Here is a 23,711-nt window from a genome sequence, read left to right on the forward strand (position 1 = left end):
TTGGTGGACACAAGTGGGATGTCACCAGGGACAAGTGCACAGAAAAAAGGAAAAACCGAAATCTCTTATTAGATATAAAGTGTTCTAACTTTGGTAGAAAAGTGTGTTGATGTTGGCCCTCCTCTTGTATTAGCAGAACCTGTAGGGGGAAGGGTTTCCTGGCCCTTTTTATGTTTTTGTCCCTTGTTTTTAGTTTTCCAGTTCAACTGTGTTACACGTGCCAATAATATATGACGATTTCCAATTTTCTTGCAACACCAAATGCCACCTTTAAACTTGTGTAACCTTTTTCTAACACTTGGCTGAGTGAGAAGGAATGAACAGGACAAGGTTGCCATTAATGTCATAAAATATATTTCTGAAGTTTTCATTCAAAACCTGAACACATGAAGTGAATTTATCAAAGAGCAAGACAATTAAATATATAACTATACATCTATTAAATACTCATAGTTGGAGACACAGAGGCCTCCTTTTGTCTGAAGTATATACAAAAGTCTTTTTGTCTCAGAAAGTCCAGTTGGCGTTCGGTGGTCAACAGTGGTCAATAGAGTCATCAGACACGTCAATGTCCACGTCCAGGTCGGAGAACTCCTCATCCTCGTCATCTCCGTGCCCTTGAGATCCGGGACTTTTGGGCGGAGCAGCCAGACCCAGTTTGGCCAGCTTGGCCTGCTGCTGCTCCAGACTCTGTTTGCGCCACTTGATGCGTCGGTTCTGGAACCAGACTTTGACCTGGATAGAGCCAAACAACAACATGTAAATTAGAAACACTGTAGTAAGATCCGTGTGTATGCCTCTGGGGCTACACTTTCAAATGCTTACATCCAGATGTTCACTCAATATTTTCATACCTGAGCTTCTGTGAGCTGCAGAGCCGAGGCCAGGAGGAACCTCTCCGATCCGACCATGTACTGCTGCCGGGCAAACTCCTTCTCCAGCCGGGAGAGCTGCTCGCTGGTGAAGCTGGTGCGCATTCGTTTCGACTTCCCCCCTTTAGTTTTGAACGAATGCAGCCCTGCGTTCACTTTAGACATGGAAGCTGCAAAGTAGAGATGCCACATTTAATCACTCTGCCACATAAACATAGTTTTATTTGGGATTTTAGATCTTGCCTGGATAATTCCAGGAACTTTTTTTAAACTTTTTGTTTACCTTGTGCGTAAAACGCTCCCCGACACGATGACTGGAAGGTGAAAGGCGGGCAGCAGTAGACTGAATATCCGGGTTGTGTGTGGAGCGCTGGGTGCAACATGTTCGGAGAGTAGACGTACGGTGCTGTTGCCATCGGTAAGCCTACGTTTCCGGTGAGAGGCATCCCGGGGACTGCTGGGTGATATTTCTCTCCGCACTGAGGAGGACTCGCCCGGCAGCTGCTTGTGTTTTCCGGCTTGGCGAGCAAAGCATCAATGGTGAAAGATTTCCCACTGGGAGGCTTCGTTGTCTGCGCGCACTGGCTCCCCTGGTACTGTGGGTACAGCGACGCTGCTGCGTAATTACGCATGGGGTATCCGTAAACTCCAACCGGTCTGTTCGGCACCTGCATTCTTTCAAATGTTTAAAATAAAAAGAGTGGAAAAATAAGATGTGGAAGGTCTTTGCAGAAACAAGTCGTTGCTCCAGGTTCAGCAGGAAGGTGAATGCTGCTCCTCTGGAGAGAGTCCGCCTTTATACTCTGGCCGGACACGGAGGTGTCAACAGCCCCCCCATCGATCCTTTGTCTTTCTAAGTAGCAGATGAGAGAAACGAACATCCCGACAACGTATCCAATTAATTGGTGGAGTAGTACAAGCTGGGATTGTCAAACATCCTAACCCTTTGAATGACCAGGCTTTTGAAGAGTCCTGGGGGCTGGGAACCCAGGAGATTTACTGGGCTACAAATTCTTGCATGGATCTTAAATCCAAATGTAATCATTACCGCTGGGAAAGCCTTGATGTTACCAAATCATCTTATGTGGAGCCTTTTAAGTCCCGGCTGGTCGACAGATGCTTTTAACAGCCTAACAGTCGCTTCACAATTGGAGATCAACTTCAAGCTGTACACTTTACAGATCATCTACTGTGTTGATTTATACTTCTTTTTTACCATGTGTATTTTTGGAAATGCACTTTTGTAAACAATCTACTTTAGGAATATTCAATACTCTAATTCATGCTTTTCTCCTCTACCCATACTCCTGTATGTAAACAGTCCATAATCTGTTTCCTGTATAAAATGAATGCGCCCTATTTGCACAGTGTGCCTTTTAACAGCAGCGGTGTCGCTCTTAAAATGGAATAACTGCTGTGCGTAATTGAGGCGTCAAATTCAGCGGCTCGGGTGTGTGGACAGAGCGGTGCTGCTGGTTTTACCAAACTGCATCGCCACTAATCTCAGCCTCTGCGTTAATCCACAGGTTGATCTATCCCGTCCGTCCTTTGAATGAAAGCGAGCCTGGGAAAAGGCCTCGCTCTGATTGGCTCCTAAATCCAGCCAAATTGGTCTAATTCCTTCAATCTGACGGTGGAATCGTGTAGCGGGCGCGAATACAAAACGTCTTGTTAATTAAATAAAAACAATACATGACTCAAAGTTGCACACTCGTGTTGCCCTTGGAAACGAAACCTTTTTCCTGAAATACATTTTTGCGCCGGAAATAATGTCCTTAAACCGGTTTTTATCGGTTTCTCATTAAAGGCTTGAAGATGAAGCGGCTTCTTTAAAGGAAGTGATTTGCTTTCTTACACTGCCCCAGCACAAAGGCATCATCTCTTTCAACTTGGATTATTGCCAGCTCTGCAAACTCTGCAGCCTCATTTCCATCATTTGGAGGTGGCAGCGAGGCTCCGCAGAGCCCTAAGTAACTGTTAAAACACATTTAAACACCGAAGCGAACCGCTCGCTCCCTTTGACCTCGGAGCGTTGTATTTATTCTCTTCCAGTGACACTAGAATGTCTAATGAAGAGGGCAAACACAGACTTTGACGACCCGGCCTGAACAATAAGGATGCTTGTAGGACCGGACCACCCACCCCAAGGCCGCTGTTTGCTGGCGCACACTGCAGAAAACCTCTACCGACCAATCACTATATTCACATTTAGGGTTAGAAACCTTCATTTTAACACAGCGGCTTCACGTCGATAGACATGATTTCAGACGTTTCTGAGCTGGCAAAACAACATGAAATAGACCTAGGGTTTAATTCAGTGACGCAACGAGACCAGATCACTGACACGTTTTGAAAATGAGTGAAACTAATCAAACCTAGTGGGATTATCTCATCTTTGTAGAGACAATTTCAGACCTGTCAAACTGAATACGATGCTTAAATTGTCCAGTAGTGGATACATGTTGCAGTGTGAAATTATTAGTCCAAAAAATATGTACTTTTAAGCCAATTAATCAACTATTTTTAAAACTTGTGATGGACATTTAATCGAGAATGAAGCAACCATTAGGTAAAACCCCAATTGCCACATTGAGCTAAGAAAAGACTGAATAGGGACAAATTGCAAATTGCCATCTGCAGCCAAGTGCTCCTCCAATCTTCTGCCTGCACATGCAAACTCTGCCTTTCTATGTCTTTCTCATGACATCAGCATGAACCCTCTGTGTCCTCTGATGATGCTGCAGGGAAGGCAACATGTGCTCTGTGTGTATTGGAGCCAGACAAGGAATACGCGGACCATTGTCCCAGAGAGTCCTCTTTTCATAGTCATGGCCTGAGAGGAGAAAGGAGCTGCTCTCTAACAGCTCTATGGGCCATCCTTACCAAATCAGGCTCCCACCATGCAAAAACAAAAACAAATGTACATGGTCACATACACTCTCATGCAACTGGAAGTTGTTGCTTACGGCACAGTGTGTAAAAAAAATATATAAAATGCATTTGGCGTGAGTTGGGTTTTGAAATTTCATACATATTTGCATATAACAGAACTGGGTTTAACTTAAAAGATCTATCATAGCTGTACAGTGATTAGAACTGTTAGCATCTCTGCGTTTAATGTCCTGTTGTAATAAAACTACCAAGCTTTCTCTTTAAAAAAAAATCAAATAAAGCTAGCCTTTGTAATAACTGGGTTATCGTTTTAGATTCCCATTTCACCTGTGATGCAGTCAGTGGTGGTCATGTTTCCATTTACTTGAGTTTAAGTAGCATCATGCCCTTTTTTCAAGATTTTACTTTAATAAAATTACTTAAATATTTCAAGCCAAACATTCTCAAAGTTTCCCAAACAAAAGTAATCATTATGCAGGATGACCCTTGCATTTCCCCCCCTAGTGTTATATTGTATATCATTGGATCATACTGATGCATTAACATGTTATCAGCATTTTAAGGTTGTAGATGGATGAGTTTAAGCATATTTTAACTACTCCATGAAGCTATTCGTAAGAGTTTATTTTATTAAGTTTTAAAAGAATTAACTAGTGACTGTAACTACAGATGCAGTTGAGTCAAAAGTCTGAAATGTACAGTAAGTAGAAGTCAACAAAAAAGCATCCATAAAAAGCATGAAGTTTAACCTTCTGCTCTTATCTAGAGCAAAGTGCAAAAACAACAGTGTGAGGAGTTTTAAAGATCAAAGTCATGATCTCCAAACAATGGATGCAACAAATATGAGTTCAATAAGAGTTAGGATATACTGTATGACAGAGAAGTGAGATCTAACAGAAATGAGAGCGACACAGAGGAGAAACTCCTGTGCTGGGTTCTGTCTCACCTTCCAGCTCAGTTCACACATGATTGAATGAAACAAAAGCATGGAGAAACACTGTCATCATTATTATTATTGAGGTGAAAAGGAATCACTTTCTCACCTGCCCGACACATTTAACAGGCACTGTAGTCTGGGCCTTTCCTGGCCACACACATCCATCGCTAATGAGTTGATGAACCATTTACAGGACGACCCGGAGTGACCTGGATCGGTCGCCTCGCTGCTGGGATGGAGGGCTAATTACTGGCACCTGCTGGGCCTCGGCCCTCACCTTGACTATGAATGGGCGTCCACGTCAAAGGCCAGGTATGCTCCGTCTGCCTCTAATCCACATCCGGGCTCTGCTGTGGACTGATACGCGGGTTTTGTCTTTTTTTCAGCAGCATGATGAGCCTAATTTGATGAAAAATTACAACCGAGACACCGGTTCTGACGCTGCTGGAAGAACACACAATTGGTTCCTTTTTTTGAGTCGAGATGTCCAACTTGATTCGACTAGTCATTGAGTTTAGAAGTATTGCATTTGATGCTAACTGCAGGTGCATATACATGGCAAAAGAAAAAGACAGATGGCAAAAGAGAAGATAAAAGTCAATTCAGTGTAATAATTGTATAGGGTTCATTTCATTTTCATTGTAATTAACCTTGATAACTCACTAACGATCCTCCTGTTGGAGTAGTCGATGATAGTACACTAATGGGAGAGAAAGAAAAAACATGTCTGAAAAAACATGTCTGAACATGCACACCTGTTTGCACACATTCAGTTGTGTTGATTTGAATGAGTATGAAGTATTTCATGAGGATCTTATAAGAGTTTGTGATGCTGTTTTTAAATCTCTGGTATAATACCGTATATATTTTTTAAACATCCCAAAGGTAAATCAATTATATAAAATGAGGATTTAATTGCCTTTTGTCTTGTCCAAGTAAGTCTCTGCCAGGTCTTTAACTACTGACCGTTGCACTAAAAACAAGCTGTGTTGAAAGTGTGTTTCATATTGCTGACACTCAAACCTTTCAATGCACAGGTTTAATTATGAAACATTTCAAGATGTGAGGCATGAAAAATGCCTGCCTGGTACTGCCTTATCCTTAACAGTATATTTTCCTCGGATTTGACCAAGACAGAACTTGGGACTTCATTTAAATTCCAAATCTTATAGCAACCGAGTCCGGATTTTTTTCTTGAATCAAAGTTGAATTCACAGCTCTTTTAAAAGCAGGCTGCAAATTAATAATTCACACCTCATGAACAGTAAGGGCCATGTACTGTGGCTGGCTGTGAGTAATGTTAAATAATAGTACAGGAACTGAAATAGTGATCAAAGTAAATCTTATACCCTCCCAAAAAAACCTCAGCCCTGCTATCTTTCTCTCAGTGGAAAATGAACTAAATTAACGCCTTCAGCTATAGTTCAAATGTGAAATGAACTGCCTAATTCCAGCATTGATGCCTCTTTTGCAGTGTCACTATGCAGATTCTGTGTGTTTTTCATTTACACGTGTGGTAGCAGGGAGGACCTCCAGTCGCTGCAGCTCCGTTTCATTTGCATTGACACCAGAGCTGTGAAGTGCTACTGTACGAGCTGCTCTCCTCTGACTAATAGTGGCCATTTAGACCAGAGAGTCCTCCATCCACTCAGAGAAATGACCGTCCATGTCATTACCGACTTAATGAGGGATTAACTTTCTCCCTAAACGGTATCTATTGACTGACATGACAGCCCCGTCCTGGGAATGGAGGATGTGCGTATTCGACAGTCTGGCACTCAACACAGGCCACTATGGCACTGAGCCCCGGAGGAAGGATAGCTGCAGTGCAGGCCTAGTTTATGCAGAAAACAATAACTCAGCCACATCATTTTTGGCATCAGAATAGTTTATCTGGCAAGAACATTTAAGTTCACATGTGAAGTTTTATTAGTAATTTAGTAGTCTAGCATTGCCAGCTACACCACACATACATTCTGGTATAATAGAAAAACTTGGGTAATTGTCATTCTTTCTTTTTTCAAAGATAATTTTTTGGGGCATTTTTAGGCCTTCACTGACAGGACAGAAAAGGTGAGAGAGAAGATACGCAGCTAAGGGCTGTAGATCAGAATCGAACCCCTGGCTCTGAGCCTTTATATGTTTGCATTTCTTTAAACCAATCACAATCGGCGCCAAGTTTCGGATGTAGAGAGGGAGGCTCTGAAAGATATTCTTGATAAGGAAATTGTTTTAGGGGAAAACTTCCACCCTGCGAAAGAAAAGGCCACATGTAATGTTAAATGAAGTTAGAAGAACCAAGCAGGCCTGCCTTGTTGCACCATCCAAATGATCTTCCAAGCTTGCCATTTTCAGCATGTAGCTTGCTAGCTAAGTTAGTTGTTACCCAAAAGCGAAAAGAGTTTGGGAACCCCAAACACTCACAGAGAATGTCTGTCATTCCTTATCCTTTATCCTGGATATGTACTTCCGTTGATCCTGACTAGTAATTTAGTAATGGTAAGTTTCAGCGCTTTGGGCAGACACGGTAATTTTTTTAGTGGTTCTTGGGAAGGGATGTTGCTCTGACGTTCACGATTTTATAGATGATTAATCCGAATGATCCTCTGAATTTTCTTCTAGTGACAAAATTCACATTTACACATTCACATTGTGGTTTATGATGAAAACGACTTTTGTAGGAAGTGCAGTGAGATTTGCTGCCGACATTCATTTCCCCTTCTGATTGAATTGTAATGTCTCTCGGTGATCTCTTGAATTTTCATCTAGCGCCATCATCTGGTCAAAAAGGAAGTTTGTCCAATGTTTCGTGTCATGACAAAAGGTACAAACGTAATCCTATTTTGTGTTTTGTGCTAATTGAGCAAATGTTAGCATGCTAATGCCAAACTAAGATCCCAAACATGGTGTTAATGAGCTGTACATCAGCACGTTAGCATGTTGAAGCTTTAGCTCGAAACTTAGAGCTGCTAGCATGACTGTGGACTAGGCATCTTCAGGACAGATTAGTTTTCTTATTTTAGATTATACTCAGTTGTCTCTTAGCTAATGGAGTGGATTATTGGAAGTTTAGATTCTGCAAGTTTGTACAATACATCCACTATTTAGGTCAGGTGCATTAAAACAATACAGTAAAGAATGAAACATACATGATAGCTCCCATGCTTATTTGCCCCACTCATGTCTCCATTAAAAGTGTAAAGCTACAGCCAGGAGATGGTTAGCTTAGCATAACCACAACTTGTCATTTTTGTACAGATGAAACAAGTGAGATATATCATGTTTATTAGTGAGCTTTAGAGGGGCTGGAAGGCAGCTTTTTGTTCCTTTGGACAGAGTCAGGCTAACTGTTTCCCCCTGTTTTCAGTCTTTATGCTAAGCTAAGCTACCTCTTACTCTTCTTTGTTTAATAGCAGGCTACAAACCAGCATGAAAGCCTGACCTTGAAATTCAGTGTGCCGGTGTGTGTGGTATTTTGGTGCGAAGCGCAGGTTTCTGCCTGTTAAAAGGAAGTTTTTTTTCTCACCACCGCTTTAATAGAGCAATCGCTTTTGGGGGAGATTGTTGTGTTTCTGTAAATTATAGAGTGTTGTCTAGACCTACTTTTCTGTAATAGTTTCTGAGATAACACCTTTTATGATTTGACACAAAAATAGCAGGTGGAGAAGATATATTTGTCATTGCACAATTATAATAGAGCCCTTTGTTTAAAAGCTCATTTTGCCAATTAATAAGAAGCCTCATGTCCTGCTATGTGAGCCAGAATGCCAGAATCCAACTAAATTTAACATAAATTCCTGAAGGATTCATACATTTTGATGAATAGGATTTGTTGATTTCAGACTGTGAATTGCAGAATCTGAACAACTAACTGCTCTGTTTGGCTCAACTTCTTGTATAAGCTAAGCAGCTGCTGGCTGTAGCGTCATGTGAACCATACAGATGGTTAAAATCCTCGCATTTAACTCTAAAGAAAGAAAGCAAATAGCACAAGTTCCACAAAATTTAGAATAATGTTCCTTTAAGTTGAATAACATTCAGTATAATCCAGTGTGCAGATGTTCTCTATTTCTTCCAGACATTGGAAGTTTAATTTCCATTTCTTTTTCCTAAAAACATCATTATTTATTTCTTTTTTCCAGTTACGGGCTACATTAACATTTTTAGAGCGCAGAACTACTGGTGTGATTCTATTGTAAAGCTTATGCAGATGTTCATCGTGCAGTTTTACCTGAAACAGGCTCGCTGTCATACGCAAGACTGTTAACATATCACCAGAAAAAGTTACTAGTCAGCTGGAGATGACAGAAGGATTTTACTAATCACTTTGTAGAAAGTGTATACTTTTCACATGGCAGTTGTTGTTTTTTTAAATGTTATTTAATAAGGAAAAGACTCAATGAGATTCTTTTACCAGTGTGTCCTGGCCAAGACAGACAGCAGCCCAATTAACAGAGTTTCAGACATAAAACATATAACAATACACAATTAATACATGTAATAAATGACAGGATCATAAAATATAATAATATAAAGATATTCACCAACGTTTGCCAGAAATCAACTATTTTTGATCATTTTAAAATGAAATTTTTAGTCTATTTAACCACTGTAGTCATGGTACCATGGCAACAGGTTTCTTGATAAATGCATAAAGTAAAGATCCTGTAGACATTTCACATGTTTGCTGATTTGTAAAGCTACTTCATGAAACCAATCACTGCAGTGCTTTAAAGGGGCCCCTTCCCAGGTGCTTTGAGGGCTCTGTGGAGACCCCCCCCCTAACACTCTTTAATGGAGGTGAGAATTGGCGGGTTGGACTTTAACACTTGACCTCTGTTTACACTTCCTGTGGGTGTCAGGTCTTGTCCATAAAGCGCTGCTTGCAGGACTCTGCTGCATTGAAAAGAGACAGAGAGCGGCCGAGCACCCCGGCGCTGCGAGCTGAATGCACTGCTGCTCCTGGGCTCTGGTTATTGGGACAGGCCATTTCCTCTCTTCACATTCTCTGTTTGCTTATATTACTGCCACACTTCCTCGACCCCCCACACACACACCTCCTCAGGCCTTTTATAGGAAAATGATGACAAACCTGCATATTCAACCTGACTAAGTCTGGGCTGGAATGGGGATTTAAGGGACGTTTTCAGTCAAATAAAGAATGTAGTTTCTTTTGGATGACTGTGAATCTGGTACTTTCTGTATGGTTGTAACTAGGGATTCTTCCCTTGATTAATTAATTCATCATTTGGTTTATAAAAGGATAAAAGGATTAAAAAACCACATGCCGTCTTCGGACAACAGTCCAAAACCAAAGATGTAAGATGTAAGACCAAAGAGAGCAGCAAATCTCACCTTTAGCACCCAGAAACCAAGACTAATAGACTAATCGTTGCAGCTCTTTTTCTCTGTAATATTTGTCAAACGAACCGTCTCATCGATACGTTTCCAAATCCCAGAGTTACTGTGAAGTTTACTTGTACTTAGTGAATGTGCAGACCTGCCTTAGCACCTGCAGCACTGCAGTTGGACCCCACCCACTTTGGTTTTCCAACCAATATAATACAATTCAGTTTTTATTAGTTATTTACTTATTAGTTAGTTATTAGTTTATTGCTCAGGCACAAAAATATGTAGGAGGGGCTGTAAATATCTTAAATTAACATGGACATATATGACATCCACCGCAATTAAATTACAGCAATTATGGTATATTTGAGAACTATTCATTATGAATTCCATGCACTGCAATTACCTTACAGATTACAAATCTCTCTCTTAACATTGTGCAGCAGATCTAAAGCAAAATAATAATAATACAAAATAATAACTGTTCATAAAATGCAGTTTTTCAGATGAATTTCTCTTCACATGGCGTCATTGTCAAAGAGAATGCAATGTTACAGGATGCAAACATCGTTTACTAAAACCCATGGAATTTAAAAAAGCATCGTAACAATTAAAAACAATGGTATATAAGAATGATGATTTGTCTATGCTGAGATATATATTTGATACAAAAGTGTGGGTTCACCTTAAAGACACCTGCAGGTGGTAGAATCACATTCAGACCTGCAGTGGGGCTGGATCCGGACTCTCACACTTGCAGTATATAGAACAAGTATATCTGTTTCTATGTTGTAGAAATGATATTGTATAATTAATGTATAATTAAAAAGGGGCATATGTGTAATAATGTTCTCCCGGAGAAAACAACTTTAGGCTGTAAGCTAATATCAATCCTCGGCAACCCGCATGCACTGATCAGTTATTTATGTCCCAAAATGTGCATCATTTAAACTTTTTTTTCTTTCTGCTCACCTAGAACTGACAGTCAAGGCCTGGAGACACTAATCGTGTTGCAACATGTTCCCAGAGAGTGTCTGAGTTCACTCATTGACTGGTGTGTTTTGTTGTGACATTTAACCTAAGTTTAGGATTTAGACGAACACCTGTCCGCACCATGCTTTGTGTGATTATATAATAAAATTGTCCTTCAAAGGCCCATAGAGTGATAAAGTAAAACAAATAATGTGCATCTATGTAGAAAAGTTTGATCTAGTTAGAAGTTTAATCTACTTTTTTCTTTTTCTTTTTGTCAAAAAGTTCATAAAAGAATAAAATCCACAACATAATTTATAAAAGATTAAATAATGTCCCTAAACAGCTGGGGAGTGTAGTTTTTAGCAAGCGTTACTCAAACAGGTGTTAATAGTGCTATTAATCCACATTTGATTCTCTAGTGAGTATTTAGGGAGGATGTTGTGTGGGATTGAGTCAAAATAGACTAAAGTGTAGTGTGTGTGTGTGTGTGTGTGTGTGTGTGTGTTTATGTTAATGGAGGAACAGGTCACCCAGTTCAACACTGTGGCTCATTGATGTCTTTTTAACAGTTTGTTGGCAACAATGGAGCTCTAGAGGAAGAAAACTTTGGATAATCAGACAATTCTTGTTAGTAGAATCAATTCAGTGGTAGTTTTGGTCTTTTCATTGGATTTGTAAATAATAAGAGAAATATAGAATACCACCACACTTTTACTTTACATATTAACATGTAAGCGACCCTGTAAATGCATCTGAAAACCCCAACTTGGACCTGGACTTCAGAAAGAGAGGCCTGTATTTTAGCGTTAACTCCTCTGTGTGGTGATGTAGTTTTACAGTCGTCGCACCTTAGGTTGTCGTCTGTTGTGTCGGTCCGTGTAACTTTGAGCTGAACAGCAGATCAAAGCAGCGGTCTCCATAGAGAAATGCCAAACAAAGACAGATGTGCTCCAATGTGGGCCGTGATGGAGTGTTGGGAGCAATAATTAGTGCAGACAGCCCACCTAATGGCACATTACACCTCACTTCCCTGTCTTTTAACTTATGCAAGGAGTGAGGGACACTGTGTCTAATTCGGTGTTTTTACATGAGCTGACTGAACTCTTCTAACAAGACCACACACAAAGGCTGGCAGGTAGACTGCACCTCTGCTCAACATCTGGTGACATCTGGTGGAAGAGAGAGGTGCGGGCAGTTAATAGTCAATTATTTTTTGACCAACATTATAATAATAATGACGTTTATTCATATAGTACTTAGAAAAATCAGTAAACAGTGAAAAACCTGTCAAGTAGAAAGAACAAAATGAGGAAAAAGAAACAATATGCACACATACATATTACCAAATAATATTTATGTATTCAGAAGTAGTTATATTGCTCATGGCAATACACACAACACATTTAGACAATAACACTGAATCAATGTCGTTTATGTTTATTTGCATGTATGTACATGGCCGTCAGACCGGGGGGGACCCAGAGCACCCAGGGCCCACATGTGAGAAGGGCCCAAAAAGATGCTAGAATGAATAGCTGTGGATGCGCGGGAGGGGGGGGGGGCATAGAAAATGCCTTTCTATGGGGCCCAGAATTTTATGCCACACCCCTTTGTATGTAAATCCCATGTCCTGTGCTAAAAGGAGGAGATGAGAGGTGTCAAAACAGGGTTAACACTGCCCCCATGTGTTCATTATACACAGAAACATTAAAGTTCTTTTATTATGCTCATTTTCAGGTTCATATTTGTGTTTTGAGGGTATCAGAATCGGTATCGGGAACCAAAAAGTGGTATCATACCATCTCTAGTTACAAAGTGACACACGTCTGTCTCTGAAGTAAAGGCTGGACTACATTAGAACTGTTCGGTACTTTTTGTGAACAGTGTTTCTCCGTTTGGGGTTGTCTTTGGTCTTTTTCACTTTGTAAATTCTGGAGTGTGGTCTATCTGTATAGTGTCTTGAGATAACTCTTGTTATGAATTGATACTATAAATAAAATTGAATTGAATTGAATTAAACCTACATCGTGCACAAAAAAGTTATATATATATATATTATTATATTATTATTATATTATATATAACACTATAAAGGAAAAGGAAAAAAGCATAACATGTGCACTTTAACACACCATCTTGTCATATATTTGGTTTAACCTTGCTAAACCAAGGCTACCAAATCTTCTAAATTATAAGGATATTGTATTTATAGTTTTGTATTTCCACACTTAACTTTTTGATACTGTATGTTGCTGTACATACAAAATACACAGTATACATATATATATATACAATTTTATTTCACATTGCTGCATTAGAATTATTACATTTATTTAAGCCTATTCTGTTCAAGGACAGTTAGATTCCTGCTTAAAAAATGTTTTTTATATTATCTTTATTATTATAGTGTGCAAATTGTTGTTTTTGTTAAGTTAAATAATGCACTCATTTAACTGACCTATGGGCCTCTTGTTATTTATTCAATAATCTCCAAATATTCTTATATTCTTCAAGACTCCTTCAGGAAAAAAGACGCTGCCATTTGTAGTTCTGTTTCAAATCTGTAGTCCCACAAATCACCAGCAGGGAGCACCATGCTATAAATTTACTCTTCATCCAAGGCTCTCTCTCACGTGATGCTGTCACACACTGCATCACGTGTGTGGAGTGTTTCAGTCTGTGATATTGATCGATGCAGTGCTGAATTTCCCTATCAAAAAGTATTTATATATATATATATATATGAAAATTAGACATGATCCTTTGCCTGATTATATACACAGCACATGTAATATATTAAATATACTATATGCTTGGCATATAGCCCACAAAGGACAAAACTAACAAACCAAACAAAAAGGAGCATAATAAGCTAAATAAAAACACCAGCACCAAAAAATAAAAGATATTATACAAATTCATAATGTTGCACGTCATCTTAGTTTTTTCTTGTCTTTTTCACCTCCTTACCCGTCCCAATGAAGTTCAGATTTATCAATGTGTGATTTAAATTATGTGAAGAGAGGGAAGCATTCCTCCAAACTCTAGTCCAGTCGGATGATTCAGAGCAGTTCTTATTTCAAATAGTTATTATTTTGTATGTTGTGTTTTTTTAAAAGATCTTTTTTTGTTATTTGACAGAACAGCTGAGGACATAAAAGGAGAGAGAGACGGAGAATGACAGCAAAGGGCAGCAGGTCAGAGTTGGACCTGGGACCTGGACCTCTCTGCCAACTGTGCTATCCAGGCGCCCAAAACGTTCATGTTTAATGGTGACATATTTAAAGAGTTACAATCTCTTAGATAAAAAAACAATTAGAAAAAGCAAAACGTTTTCCGTTTCAGTACCTTAAGATGATTTCATCAAAGTTGTTGATCTCATACAAAGATGTTAAAAGTGTGAGTGAGCGGTAATTCTATTAGTAAATGTCTTGTGGGACTACATGGCTGTAAAGTATATTATGATAGTTAAACACCCTCTGAAAGGAGAGTTTAACCCCTGCAGGACAGGACATCCCACCCAATTAATCCTGCATTAATAAAGAATCAATCACTTGGGACATTAAATATATTAGAGGGCTGCTAATTGTTGAGTTCATGAACATTTAATAACTTTACCTTTGATACTTGTTCAACTTATTAACTTTTAATCCCTGACCTCATCCAAGATTAATAACTCTCTGCCTGATCCTTTTTTAAATGAGGGCTCCAGCTCAGCCTCTGACAGATGGGCTGCCCAACTGCTGCCAACTGATTTCCATGCAATATTCAAGATGTATGTAACACACACACACCCACACACATGCTCGCACACACACATATACACACATGTGCCCATCACTCCTATTAGCAGTCAGACAAAGGTGGAGTCTTAGCTACAAGGCCACATGCTCGTCAACAGGATTTTTCTATTAGTTCATCAGCAAGACGGAGAAGCAGAAAGCATTTCATAAGAAAAGCATGCAGGGATAATAGAGAGGGAACTACTCAACCTCAGTGTATTAGACATTACAGTTTTTTTTCGATTGCTAAACACCAGTGGTCACAACTGAAGCCACATGTGCAAAACTGTAACTACAGTCTGCACTACCAACAGTCACCTGAGCTAAACAGTTCACATCAGCTGCAGAACTCATTCCAAGCAACACAACTCTTAACACACGTCTCAAAACAGGCTCAGTGCAGCCAACACTATGAACAACCCTCACTGAGATAACACACACACACACACACTGTCACTCAGAGCACACAGAGTAAAAACACTAAACTGCAAACATATGTAACTAAATAGTACTGTCTTAAATGCCCACTTGGTTAGATTACTTTAGGTTTTAATTAGGTTTATTGTAAGACAAATTTAATTCTTTGATGATTAGTTATAATTAGCTAAAGAAAAATAAAGTGGAACTTTTTCCATTTGACCAAAAAAAACAAAAAAACTTCTCACTCTACTCCCTAAAAATGACATGGGAGTAGATAAGATTTGACTTTTTCCAGAACAACGAAACACAGAAGGAGTAGCAAAAGTGCATTAAGGACTATATTTAATGATGCTAAACTAATGTAAAGATTGAACAAAAGATAATGGGGTAGTGATGAAAAGGAAGGATGTAACTGAGATAAAATCAACACAATTGCTGAAAATAAGCTGAATATGGTTAGATATGTAGTTGTAAGCCGATATATGGTCAAATAGTTTTTATTTATTTGTGCATGTATACATATCTAACCATATTTGTTTCTTTTTCTTTTCTTTCTGGGAAAACAAAGCAACCTCCGACTGCCATGAGATGGTGCTGAAAGCTCTAGAAGAAAACCTTAGGAAGTAAGTGGACCTTGAATTACAAATTCAGAACAATTTTCAAGATCAATAATAAAACAAATGATGAGTTGTGAACAGTTTCATACCTGCCTCTGAGTATTTTACAACACACACTTTCTTCCTTTATTGTCATAATGTGGTATCAATAACATACAGAACATCATACAGATGCTTTACAGGAGTTATGATGGCTGGCAAATACATTAAATACACTTGAAAATGTCATTATATTCGTATGTACCATACTGTGTTTAAGTAAGTTACCAATATTAATACACAGCTTATAAAATAGGGATGCAAAAAATAAAGTTTTGCCAGTGCTGGGAGTTTGTTGTATTGTTTTAATGTAAAGAAAGCTACATATCACAATTATTTGCCATAAAATATGTAATGAAACCTCAACTAAAACATACACAGATGTGTAGCCCATGTGCAACCTTAAACCATTAAACTGTTACTCTAGCTGATGACGGCATCTTGCATCATCCTTCAGTTTGAGCCCCCGACACACACACACACACACACACACACACGCCGCATAGATTAGGATCATCTAATTAAAGGCTCTAAACAGTCAAGTGTATTCACAAACAAATTGTCACAGCGAGTCTCAGTTTTTCTTGCAGGGATCAACAGACACTTAACATGCTGCTCAGCACAAATGCACCCAACCCCGTTCTCACATCTGGAAACGTACAACAGGGAGGACAGATTCTTCTACTCTTGTATATATATGTACATTTGAATAGAGGTGATAGGCTCACTTCTTTGTAACGGTGACACCTTCATTAACAACTGCAGCTGATGATTATTTTCAATATGAATTAATCCAATGATTAGTTCTTTGATTAACTGATAGATTGTTTGATTCTGGCCTATAGGTCACTAAGGCAGCAATCCACAGATACAGGGAAGGATTCACTGTCCACATCATTTATAATAGAGCGCAGCCAATAATAAATCCAGTATTCCAATATATATAGCACAGAACAGAGCAACATCAAAATATATTAGTTCTGATGAATAAAATGTGTTAAAATACAACTTTAAGATATGAAACGTAATGGCCAATAAATGATTAATTCAATGCCAATACTGATAGTTTGGAAAGTGTATAATATCGGCCAATAATATCGGTCTGGCTCTAATTTGTAAAATGATGATGCCAACAACTATTATGTTAACAGCTTATGCACTAAAAGGGTATATAACTAGGCTTTACACTGCCCTGCGTGTTATTGTGGGCCCAGTTTAGGGGTCTTTGGCCGTTAAAGACCAATGCTCTAGAGTATGATTTAGCATGACTTTTTTATTTTCATAAAAGAAGCCACATTTCATTATTTAAGAATAACAAGAACTTTGTCTAAATATAATACGCTTAAATTGGCAAAATAATAGCATTTGATTTAGGAAGAAGTAAGTAAGTATTTTGGTACTTGACACTTTTCAGTACTTGGTGCTATGGACACGTCTTGGCTGGTACCAAACTGGGTTGGCACTCCTTGATGCTTCTCATTCACCACTATATGGTATAAAGATATACTCCAAGCCTTGTCAGGACGTGTCACAGCACTCTATAAACTCCCTCCTCCCCCATCCTTTCTTTAACCTTCACATACATCCACCACAGCCTCCCGTTTTCGTCCCCTCCTCATCTTTTGTCTGCTTTTCCCTCCAGAATTCCTGGCCGAAGCTTGGAGCCTCTGTGTTGCTGTCCATCTGTCGGCTGCAGGGCCTTCCACACCAGCAGATGTATACTCTTTCTTTCTGGACCTGGGCCTGGAGGTGTGTGGGGCCTGGGGGGATGGTTGATCAGTGGAGGGCTGACCCCTGACCAGCGGAGAGTCTGCTTTGACACTAGTGCGGACAATAAGAGGGAACAATGGTATGGATGAACACCAGGGAAGTGGGGGGGGGGGGGGGGGGGGGGGGGGGGAGCAGTGGCTGACTGACCGTCTCCATGCACACATGCCCCACACTCCCCAAAATGTCACACAGTTAGTAGTTACTAAACCTTAATAAACTTCACCACAGCAGGCTGCATCTTTTGGAGAGAAGATGATAACGTATGGTCATCATCTTTATGTGTTTCAAAATTTCAGAAGTGGAGTAAGAGGAGTAAATGTGCAAAGACAACCTTGCTTCTGTTTAAAAAACAGGTCTGTTAAGTATCATTTCACATCTAATGTTGATTTATTTAGTTTCAGTCTAAATCTTGACCCGTACCCACCACAAAAACTGGAATGCGACTCAGATGTTTGAGTAGAACTAGAATAAATCAGAAGACTGTATGAAAGATAACTGCTAATACAACAGTTAGTGTTGTCAGCTGTGCAGTGGTGGCCTTCCTCACATCCCCCTTTGCTTTGCTACAATGACTAAATACCCAATGTTTTGGCAACATGCACGTGATTATCTTGAAAACCCTCTTATCAGAAAAGTCTGCCAGCGGGAAACTGGAAATTCTATGATAAGGCAAGGAAAGCACTGGGACAGTACTTAAAGGTAGTTTTTTTCACTGTAGTTACAGCAGGAATACATCTGCAAGAACGTCGATACTCTCAATCCACTATCTATCAATCGAGGCTCTGCAGGAACTTTACTTAGCTTAGCACAAAAACGGCTAGCTTGGCTCTGTCGAAAGTAAAAAGATTTTTTTTTAAAGCCTATAGCAGCACTTCTAGATTTGACTAATAACCGCCAATAACCCCTAGTCCAAAGTAAGTACACTGCAAGTAACATAACTATTTAGTAACATGTCTCAGTTTTGATTCTTTTATGTTGTAGATATTTGATATTACTGCCTGTTGTCTTTATCATGAAGCATTTATCTGGGGGTTGAAAGGTGCTTTATAGTTAGTAATTATGTACTCACTCACTTAATCAGGAGAACGCATGAGGGCTAAAGTTAATCCTACTGTGGACTAAACTGTGACTGTTGTGTCGAACAGCAGAGGATTTATTTGTGATTGTATTTAGTGACAAACAGAGCTCACAGGGGTGGAACTACGGTGGGAAAATAGAGACAGAATTTGACAACTCTTTGGCAAGGATGACAGATTTTGATACTGAAATTGTGAAACTGAGGACTTTGGAGTCAGTCAGCCACTGTAGGTTTGGAATATAATGTTCACAGGAACTTGTGGTAGAATGTAGGTCATAAATAGCTGGGAGAGAAAACAGGATTACACACTGCAGCGGGAGGTGGGAGACATTTTTTCTTGCTAGAAAGCCGGCCATGTTAATTAGCCTGAATGTGGTGTCCCAAGTCCGTGAAGGTCTCCTCAGTCAGCGGGACGGTCTGGGTGCTCTGCTGCCAATGAGTCTGTGTTAATGGCCTGTTTGAACTAGTGTCAATGTTAATGCTGTTGCAACAGTTTCCAGATAAGACAAATGCAAACGCACAAATAAGTGTTCTCCCATCAGTACCCTGCGCTGAGTTTGAAGTTGTCTCTCATTTGTCCACTGTTAATGAGAAGATCCCCCCCTCACCCAGTGCTAGGAAGTACTTTTAGGGCTGCATTCACACCATATCAACCCTGCGCTAACTGCCATTATGCCTGATTTGGTGTGAACGCAACCTTACTCAATTACTGTACTGTCTGTAAGTACATTCAGGTACTTATGTGTCTGAGAGGTATTTACTTCCTAATAACTTGGCTGATTAGGCTTTAACATCCAAAATGTATGAGGCGATAAAACTAAATTCTCCCAACCAGCTGCAACTTTTAATGCTGCTTTCACGTTAATTCACTACTACTAATAATAATTAAAATATGTAAAATGTCCAATATAACGCTAACCATTGTGCTGCTAATCTTTGGAATGCATGACTTTTCCTTGTAGCAGAGTTTCTTTACATTGTGATATATATATATATATATACTACTTTTACTGTCAGTAAGGAAAAGATTGGATTTGTCTTCCTTAACAACGAGATCTGTATCTGGAAAACTTGAAGTTAAATCCTTTTCTTTTAGTGTATTTACTTAGCCACTATTTTCTTTACTGGGTGTATATAGTAGGCCTTAAAATAAATTAAAATAATCACTTAGATTATATGTTTTGGTTTTAGCTGAGAGTTGAAGTCAAGTGACGGTCTCAACGCAGCTTCGGCTTCTTTTCTATGTTGAAAACAAGATGAAACTTAAACGAGACACTGAATACTTGTCATGTCTGGGAGAAAATAAACCAAATGCAGTGTTTAATTTCACAAAACATGAGCAGCTCCCGCAGTAAAGGAAAGGTCCTCTTGAGAATGTTGCTTCACAAGTACAAAACTACTGGCAGTGTTTACTAGTGTGCGTGTGTGTGTGTGTGTGTGTGTGTGTGTGTGTGTGTGTGTGTGCGTGCGTGTGTGTGTGTGAAACCCTCCCTCCCTAGAAGCTACACCCTCTACTCGAAGCTGTAAGTGGAGGGTTTGAAAACACCTCAGGTTGTTGATTATTGAGGCCATCGGGGAAGAGGAATCTAGTATGAGTGTCCCAATTACATGTTACAACAATCCAACACAACAAACTATCCTGCAGGTAGCCCCACCCTGTGTGTTTGACTGAGTCACACTGCCAGATTAATAGAGATAATATTGGGTCATTCTACAGTGTGCAGTTTGTTTGGAGCAGCTTAGTAAAACCATTGCTCTCCCTTATTGAAAAGAAAAAGGTTTTGCTCCTCAAAAAATTAAAAACAGTCTTTTACAAGGGAGACCTGGCCAAGACAGCAGTATAAGACAAAACAAAACAGACCAACCAGTCAGCAGATAAAACAGTACTAAACGTAGTATTATTAGTAATGTGAAATATTTAGGGCTGCCATTGAAAAAGCCCTTTATTAAGTCCCAGAGTCCAAAGTGACATCTTCAATGTTGTTCTGTCCAACCAACAGGCCAAAGACATTCTGTCTACTAGGACATAAGCTACTCGATTAATCGCAGCACAGAATTATAGAAAATACTTTATTTCAGGTAGTGCAAAACATCTTTGGGCCCTCGGTCCTGACATTAGTCTGAGGAAAAGATTGTACAATTAATCTGTGATACCAATCAGGCAGCTGACGTATGGACGGAGACGGCCAACCAACTCAGGAAGACGAAGCACCTCCTCAAAAGAGAGTTAAAGTAATCAAAATACTAGTAAATAGTAGTGGATACTTGTTTTGTGTTTTATGGTAGCCTCGGTAGCTTGTGAATCTTGCCCCGTTGTTATTTGTGTATGTTGGTGTAAGCTTGTGTAAGGAGGAAATTGGTGCAGGTTTGGTGGTAACAGAAGGTGTCAGGAGGTTTGCAGAGGTTTTATTCGAGGTGAGTGTCTCTGTCCCCCCTCCTCTCTTCTTTTAAGATGTGGGGTGGGGAGCCCGGAGTCACAGGCCTGTGTTCATACCTCTACAGATAAGTTTCTTGAACTTCATTTACATTCGTGATGCAAATCAGATACTTTATGTGAACAAAGACTGTTCCAGTGAGCAGGGTTCTTCCACAAGCCAAAGGTCAGCACACCCCCGTGCTTACAATGCCGGGTTAGCTAAAAACGATACTGAAGGACCTTCTCGTTGGAATACTAAAGCACTGTTGTTGTGCTAAAATGGGGGCTGTCTGCACGATAAGGCGTCAGACTCTAAATCGTACATGACCGCACATTAAGCATTGTACATGCAACCAGGACTGTGCACGAGAAACCCAACTTCCAGCTGAAGAATTTAAACAGGAATCAAACAGAAAGTTGAGGAAAAGTTGCCGAAACACAAACACAACAAAGATCCCATTAACCTCAGCCAGAACATCAGAGGTCGTTACTAGTAGCCTTTGTCTGGATTTGTCAGTTGAACTGCCTCAGCGGTCTGGTTGAACAGGGTCTGTTGAACAGCACTGTTGTGTTTGACTTTACAAACATGTGTTCTGGTCCCATTTTGCAGAGGAACTGGTCCTAAAAACTTTCAAAATGGAGTCCTGAAAGTCCCTAATGTCCTGCTGTGAATCCAGAAGGCATTACATGTGTGTCTGTGTTAAGGCCTGCAGGGACCAGAATCAATGAAATAACATATTTATTATCTGTTTCACAAACACACTTAAATGAAACAATTTGAAATCCATGCAGTGTATAAAGCTGCGTTATACAACCATATGTCCCATGCTATGAATGAGGGGAAACCGCAGTGCGATGGTACTGGTTCTTTCTTTGAAAACATCGTTGTGACTCTTTTTTGCCTTGTTTCTGGTACTTCAGTTGTAATTTCTGCTCACATCCAAAACAGGAAATGAGGTTTGGTGTAGGAAAATATAAGTACAACCATTCCAAACCTGATTACTGCCACACCAACTCACACATGCCCCCACAAAGGTAAACCACACACACATGCAATAAGAATTGATGCATCCTCTACCGTCTTTCACAGTTTGAAATACATGTCCTACATATTTCACTCGATGTTAGGAAGGAGAAGAATGTGTGCGCTCATGGGGAATAAAGGGAGAGAAACTGCAGAAAGGAAGTATTCACCCTTCACATCAAGTACTGATTGGGCTGAGTCACTCTGTGTGGGTGGCATTTGAGCTTAGCTATTACAGGTATGTGTGCCAACAGTCAGCTCACAACGTGCTTCATCAAAACGTTGCAAAGATGAAACTATCTATCTATCTATCTATCTATCTATCTATCTATCTATCTATCTATCTATCTATCTATCTATCTATCTATCTATCTATCTATCTATCTATCTATCTATCTATGTCCAATGTCAGTGTGTTATTTGTAAACTTATATTTTGTTTCTTGTTGAAAAATACAGACTTGTAAGACAGCCATTTTGCCATTTAACAATGATTTGTACTCTGAAACTCTGTCCTGTTTTTCTCTTGTTTTTTCCAATCTCCAAGTACATATTACTCAACAAGTTTAAAATAAAAATGTTCTAAAACCAGGTATATTTATTGGTTAAAAAACTATATTTTGACTTATTCACTGATAAAAAAAAAAATTAGAGCCCACAAATCCGAGAACAAAAGATATCTGAAAAGAAAGATGAACATTGCGTTGTGTCACGTCCTCCTTCTTTTCCCTCATCCGGTGAGAAGACCACAGCGTTCCGCGTTCTGATTGGTCAACTGGATGTAACAACAGCCACGATTGGCCGAGAGAGCGATTGCCGCTCCTGAGCTTCTATTTTGAACATAAATACGAGCAGCTTCAGTCTCTTCTTCTCAGAAACAAGGGACGGTCAGAGAGGGGTATGCTGTGGTGCAGCACTCTGACACAAGCAACAACTATGTGGCTTTAGCATATTAGCAGGACCAACTCAAAGCTTAACTTCACACGGATCTCCGACTCCCTTTTGGATCGTATGTTTGGAAATGTTTTCTTAAATTGTTGCTAGCTGACTGGTTAGCTTCCGTGTTAGCTTGAAGTTGGACCGTCTTGCTTCTTTGTCACTTTCCGACCCTAAATTGTAACTTTATCTACCACAAAAAACAATAACGTCTACAGGATTTATACAAATTAAACGGCTAAAATGGATTCGCTTAATGTTTTGGGCTGCACCAGTCCTGTTAACACCGTTTTGAAAAGTAGGCCCGAGGGCATCCCTGGGCTTTCCTCGTTCACTCTGCCCGAGTTGAGCACAAAGGACATGCGCTGCAGAGACCTGTTTTCCCCTGGACCTGCCACTGTGATGTCTCCCGTCACCAATTTGGCTCTGGACATGACCAATTTTGGATTCGGAAGGTATTATTACGTGATATTTCGTCTACTTGTATAACGTTATTCTAACTACAGCTACTGTTACCAAACAATGCACAAAACCTTCCTTTAGTCCATCCCTTTCCTAGCATGCAATGACTTCTTTATTGTCCACATCACTGATTTTCACTGTCT

The 23,711-nt window shown here is 39.7% G+C and overlaps 2 protein-coding genes and 1 long non-coding RNA gene across 3 annotated transcripts in view; 2 read left to right on the top strand and 1 right to left on the bottom strand.

Moving 5' to 3' along the window:
• The window catches only part of LOC117936197, a 27,118-nt gene extending 12,317 nt beyond the window's left edge, over positions 1-14,801 (top strand). Inside the window, exons 2-3 of the long non-coding RNA XR_004654902.1 lie at positions 4,895-5,013; positions 14,730-14,801. This is a non-coding gene — a long non-coding RNA (uncharacterized LOC117936197). The remainder of the gene's footprint in view (positions 1-4,894; positions 5,014-14,729) is intronic.
• noto (notochord homeobox) lies at positions 497-1,546 on the bottom strand. The gene is made up of 3 exons (XM_034859038.1): positions 1,156-1,546; positions 855-1,042; positions 497-735 (listed from the first exon to the last, which is right to left on the bottom strand). Exons 1-3 carry the CDS (start codon positions 1,544-1,546, stop codon positions 535-537), a joined length of 780 nt encoding a protein of 259 aa, XP_034714929.1. The 3' UTR covers positions 497-534.
• Positions 14,802-23,349: 8,548 nt separating the features above from the next.
• The window catches only part of cdc25b (cell division cycle 25B), an 8,053-nt gene continuing 7,691 nt past the window's right edge, over positions 23,350-23,711 (top strand). The window contains exon 1 of the mRNA XM_034859125.1: positions 23,350-23,561. Coding sequence (XP_034715016.1) covers positions 23,350-23,561 — 212 coding nt within the window. The remainder of the gene's footprint in view (positions 23,562-23,711) is intronic.

Source organism: Etheostoma cragini, chromosome 20 (assembly GCF_013103735.1).
Source record: "Etheostoma cragini isolate CJK2018 chromosome 20, CSU_Ecrag_1.0, whole genome shotgun sequence".
Lineage (NCBI taxonomy): Eukaryota > Metazoa > Chordata > Actinopteri > Perciformes > Percidae > Etheostoma > Etheostoma cragini.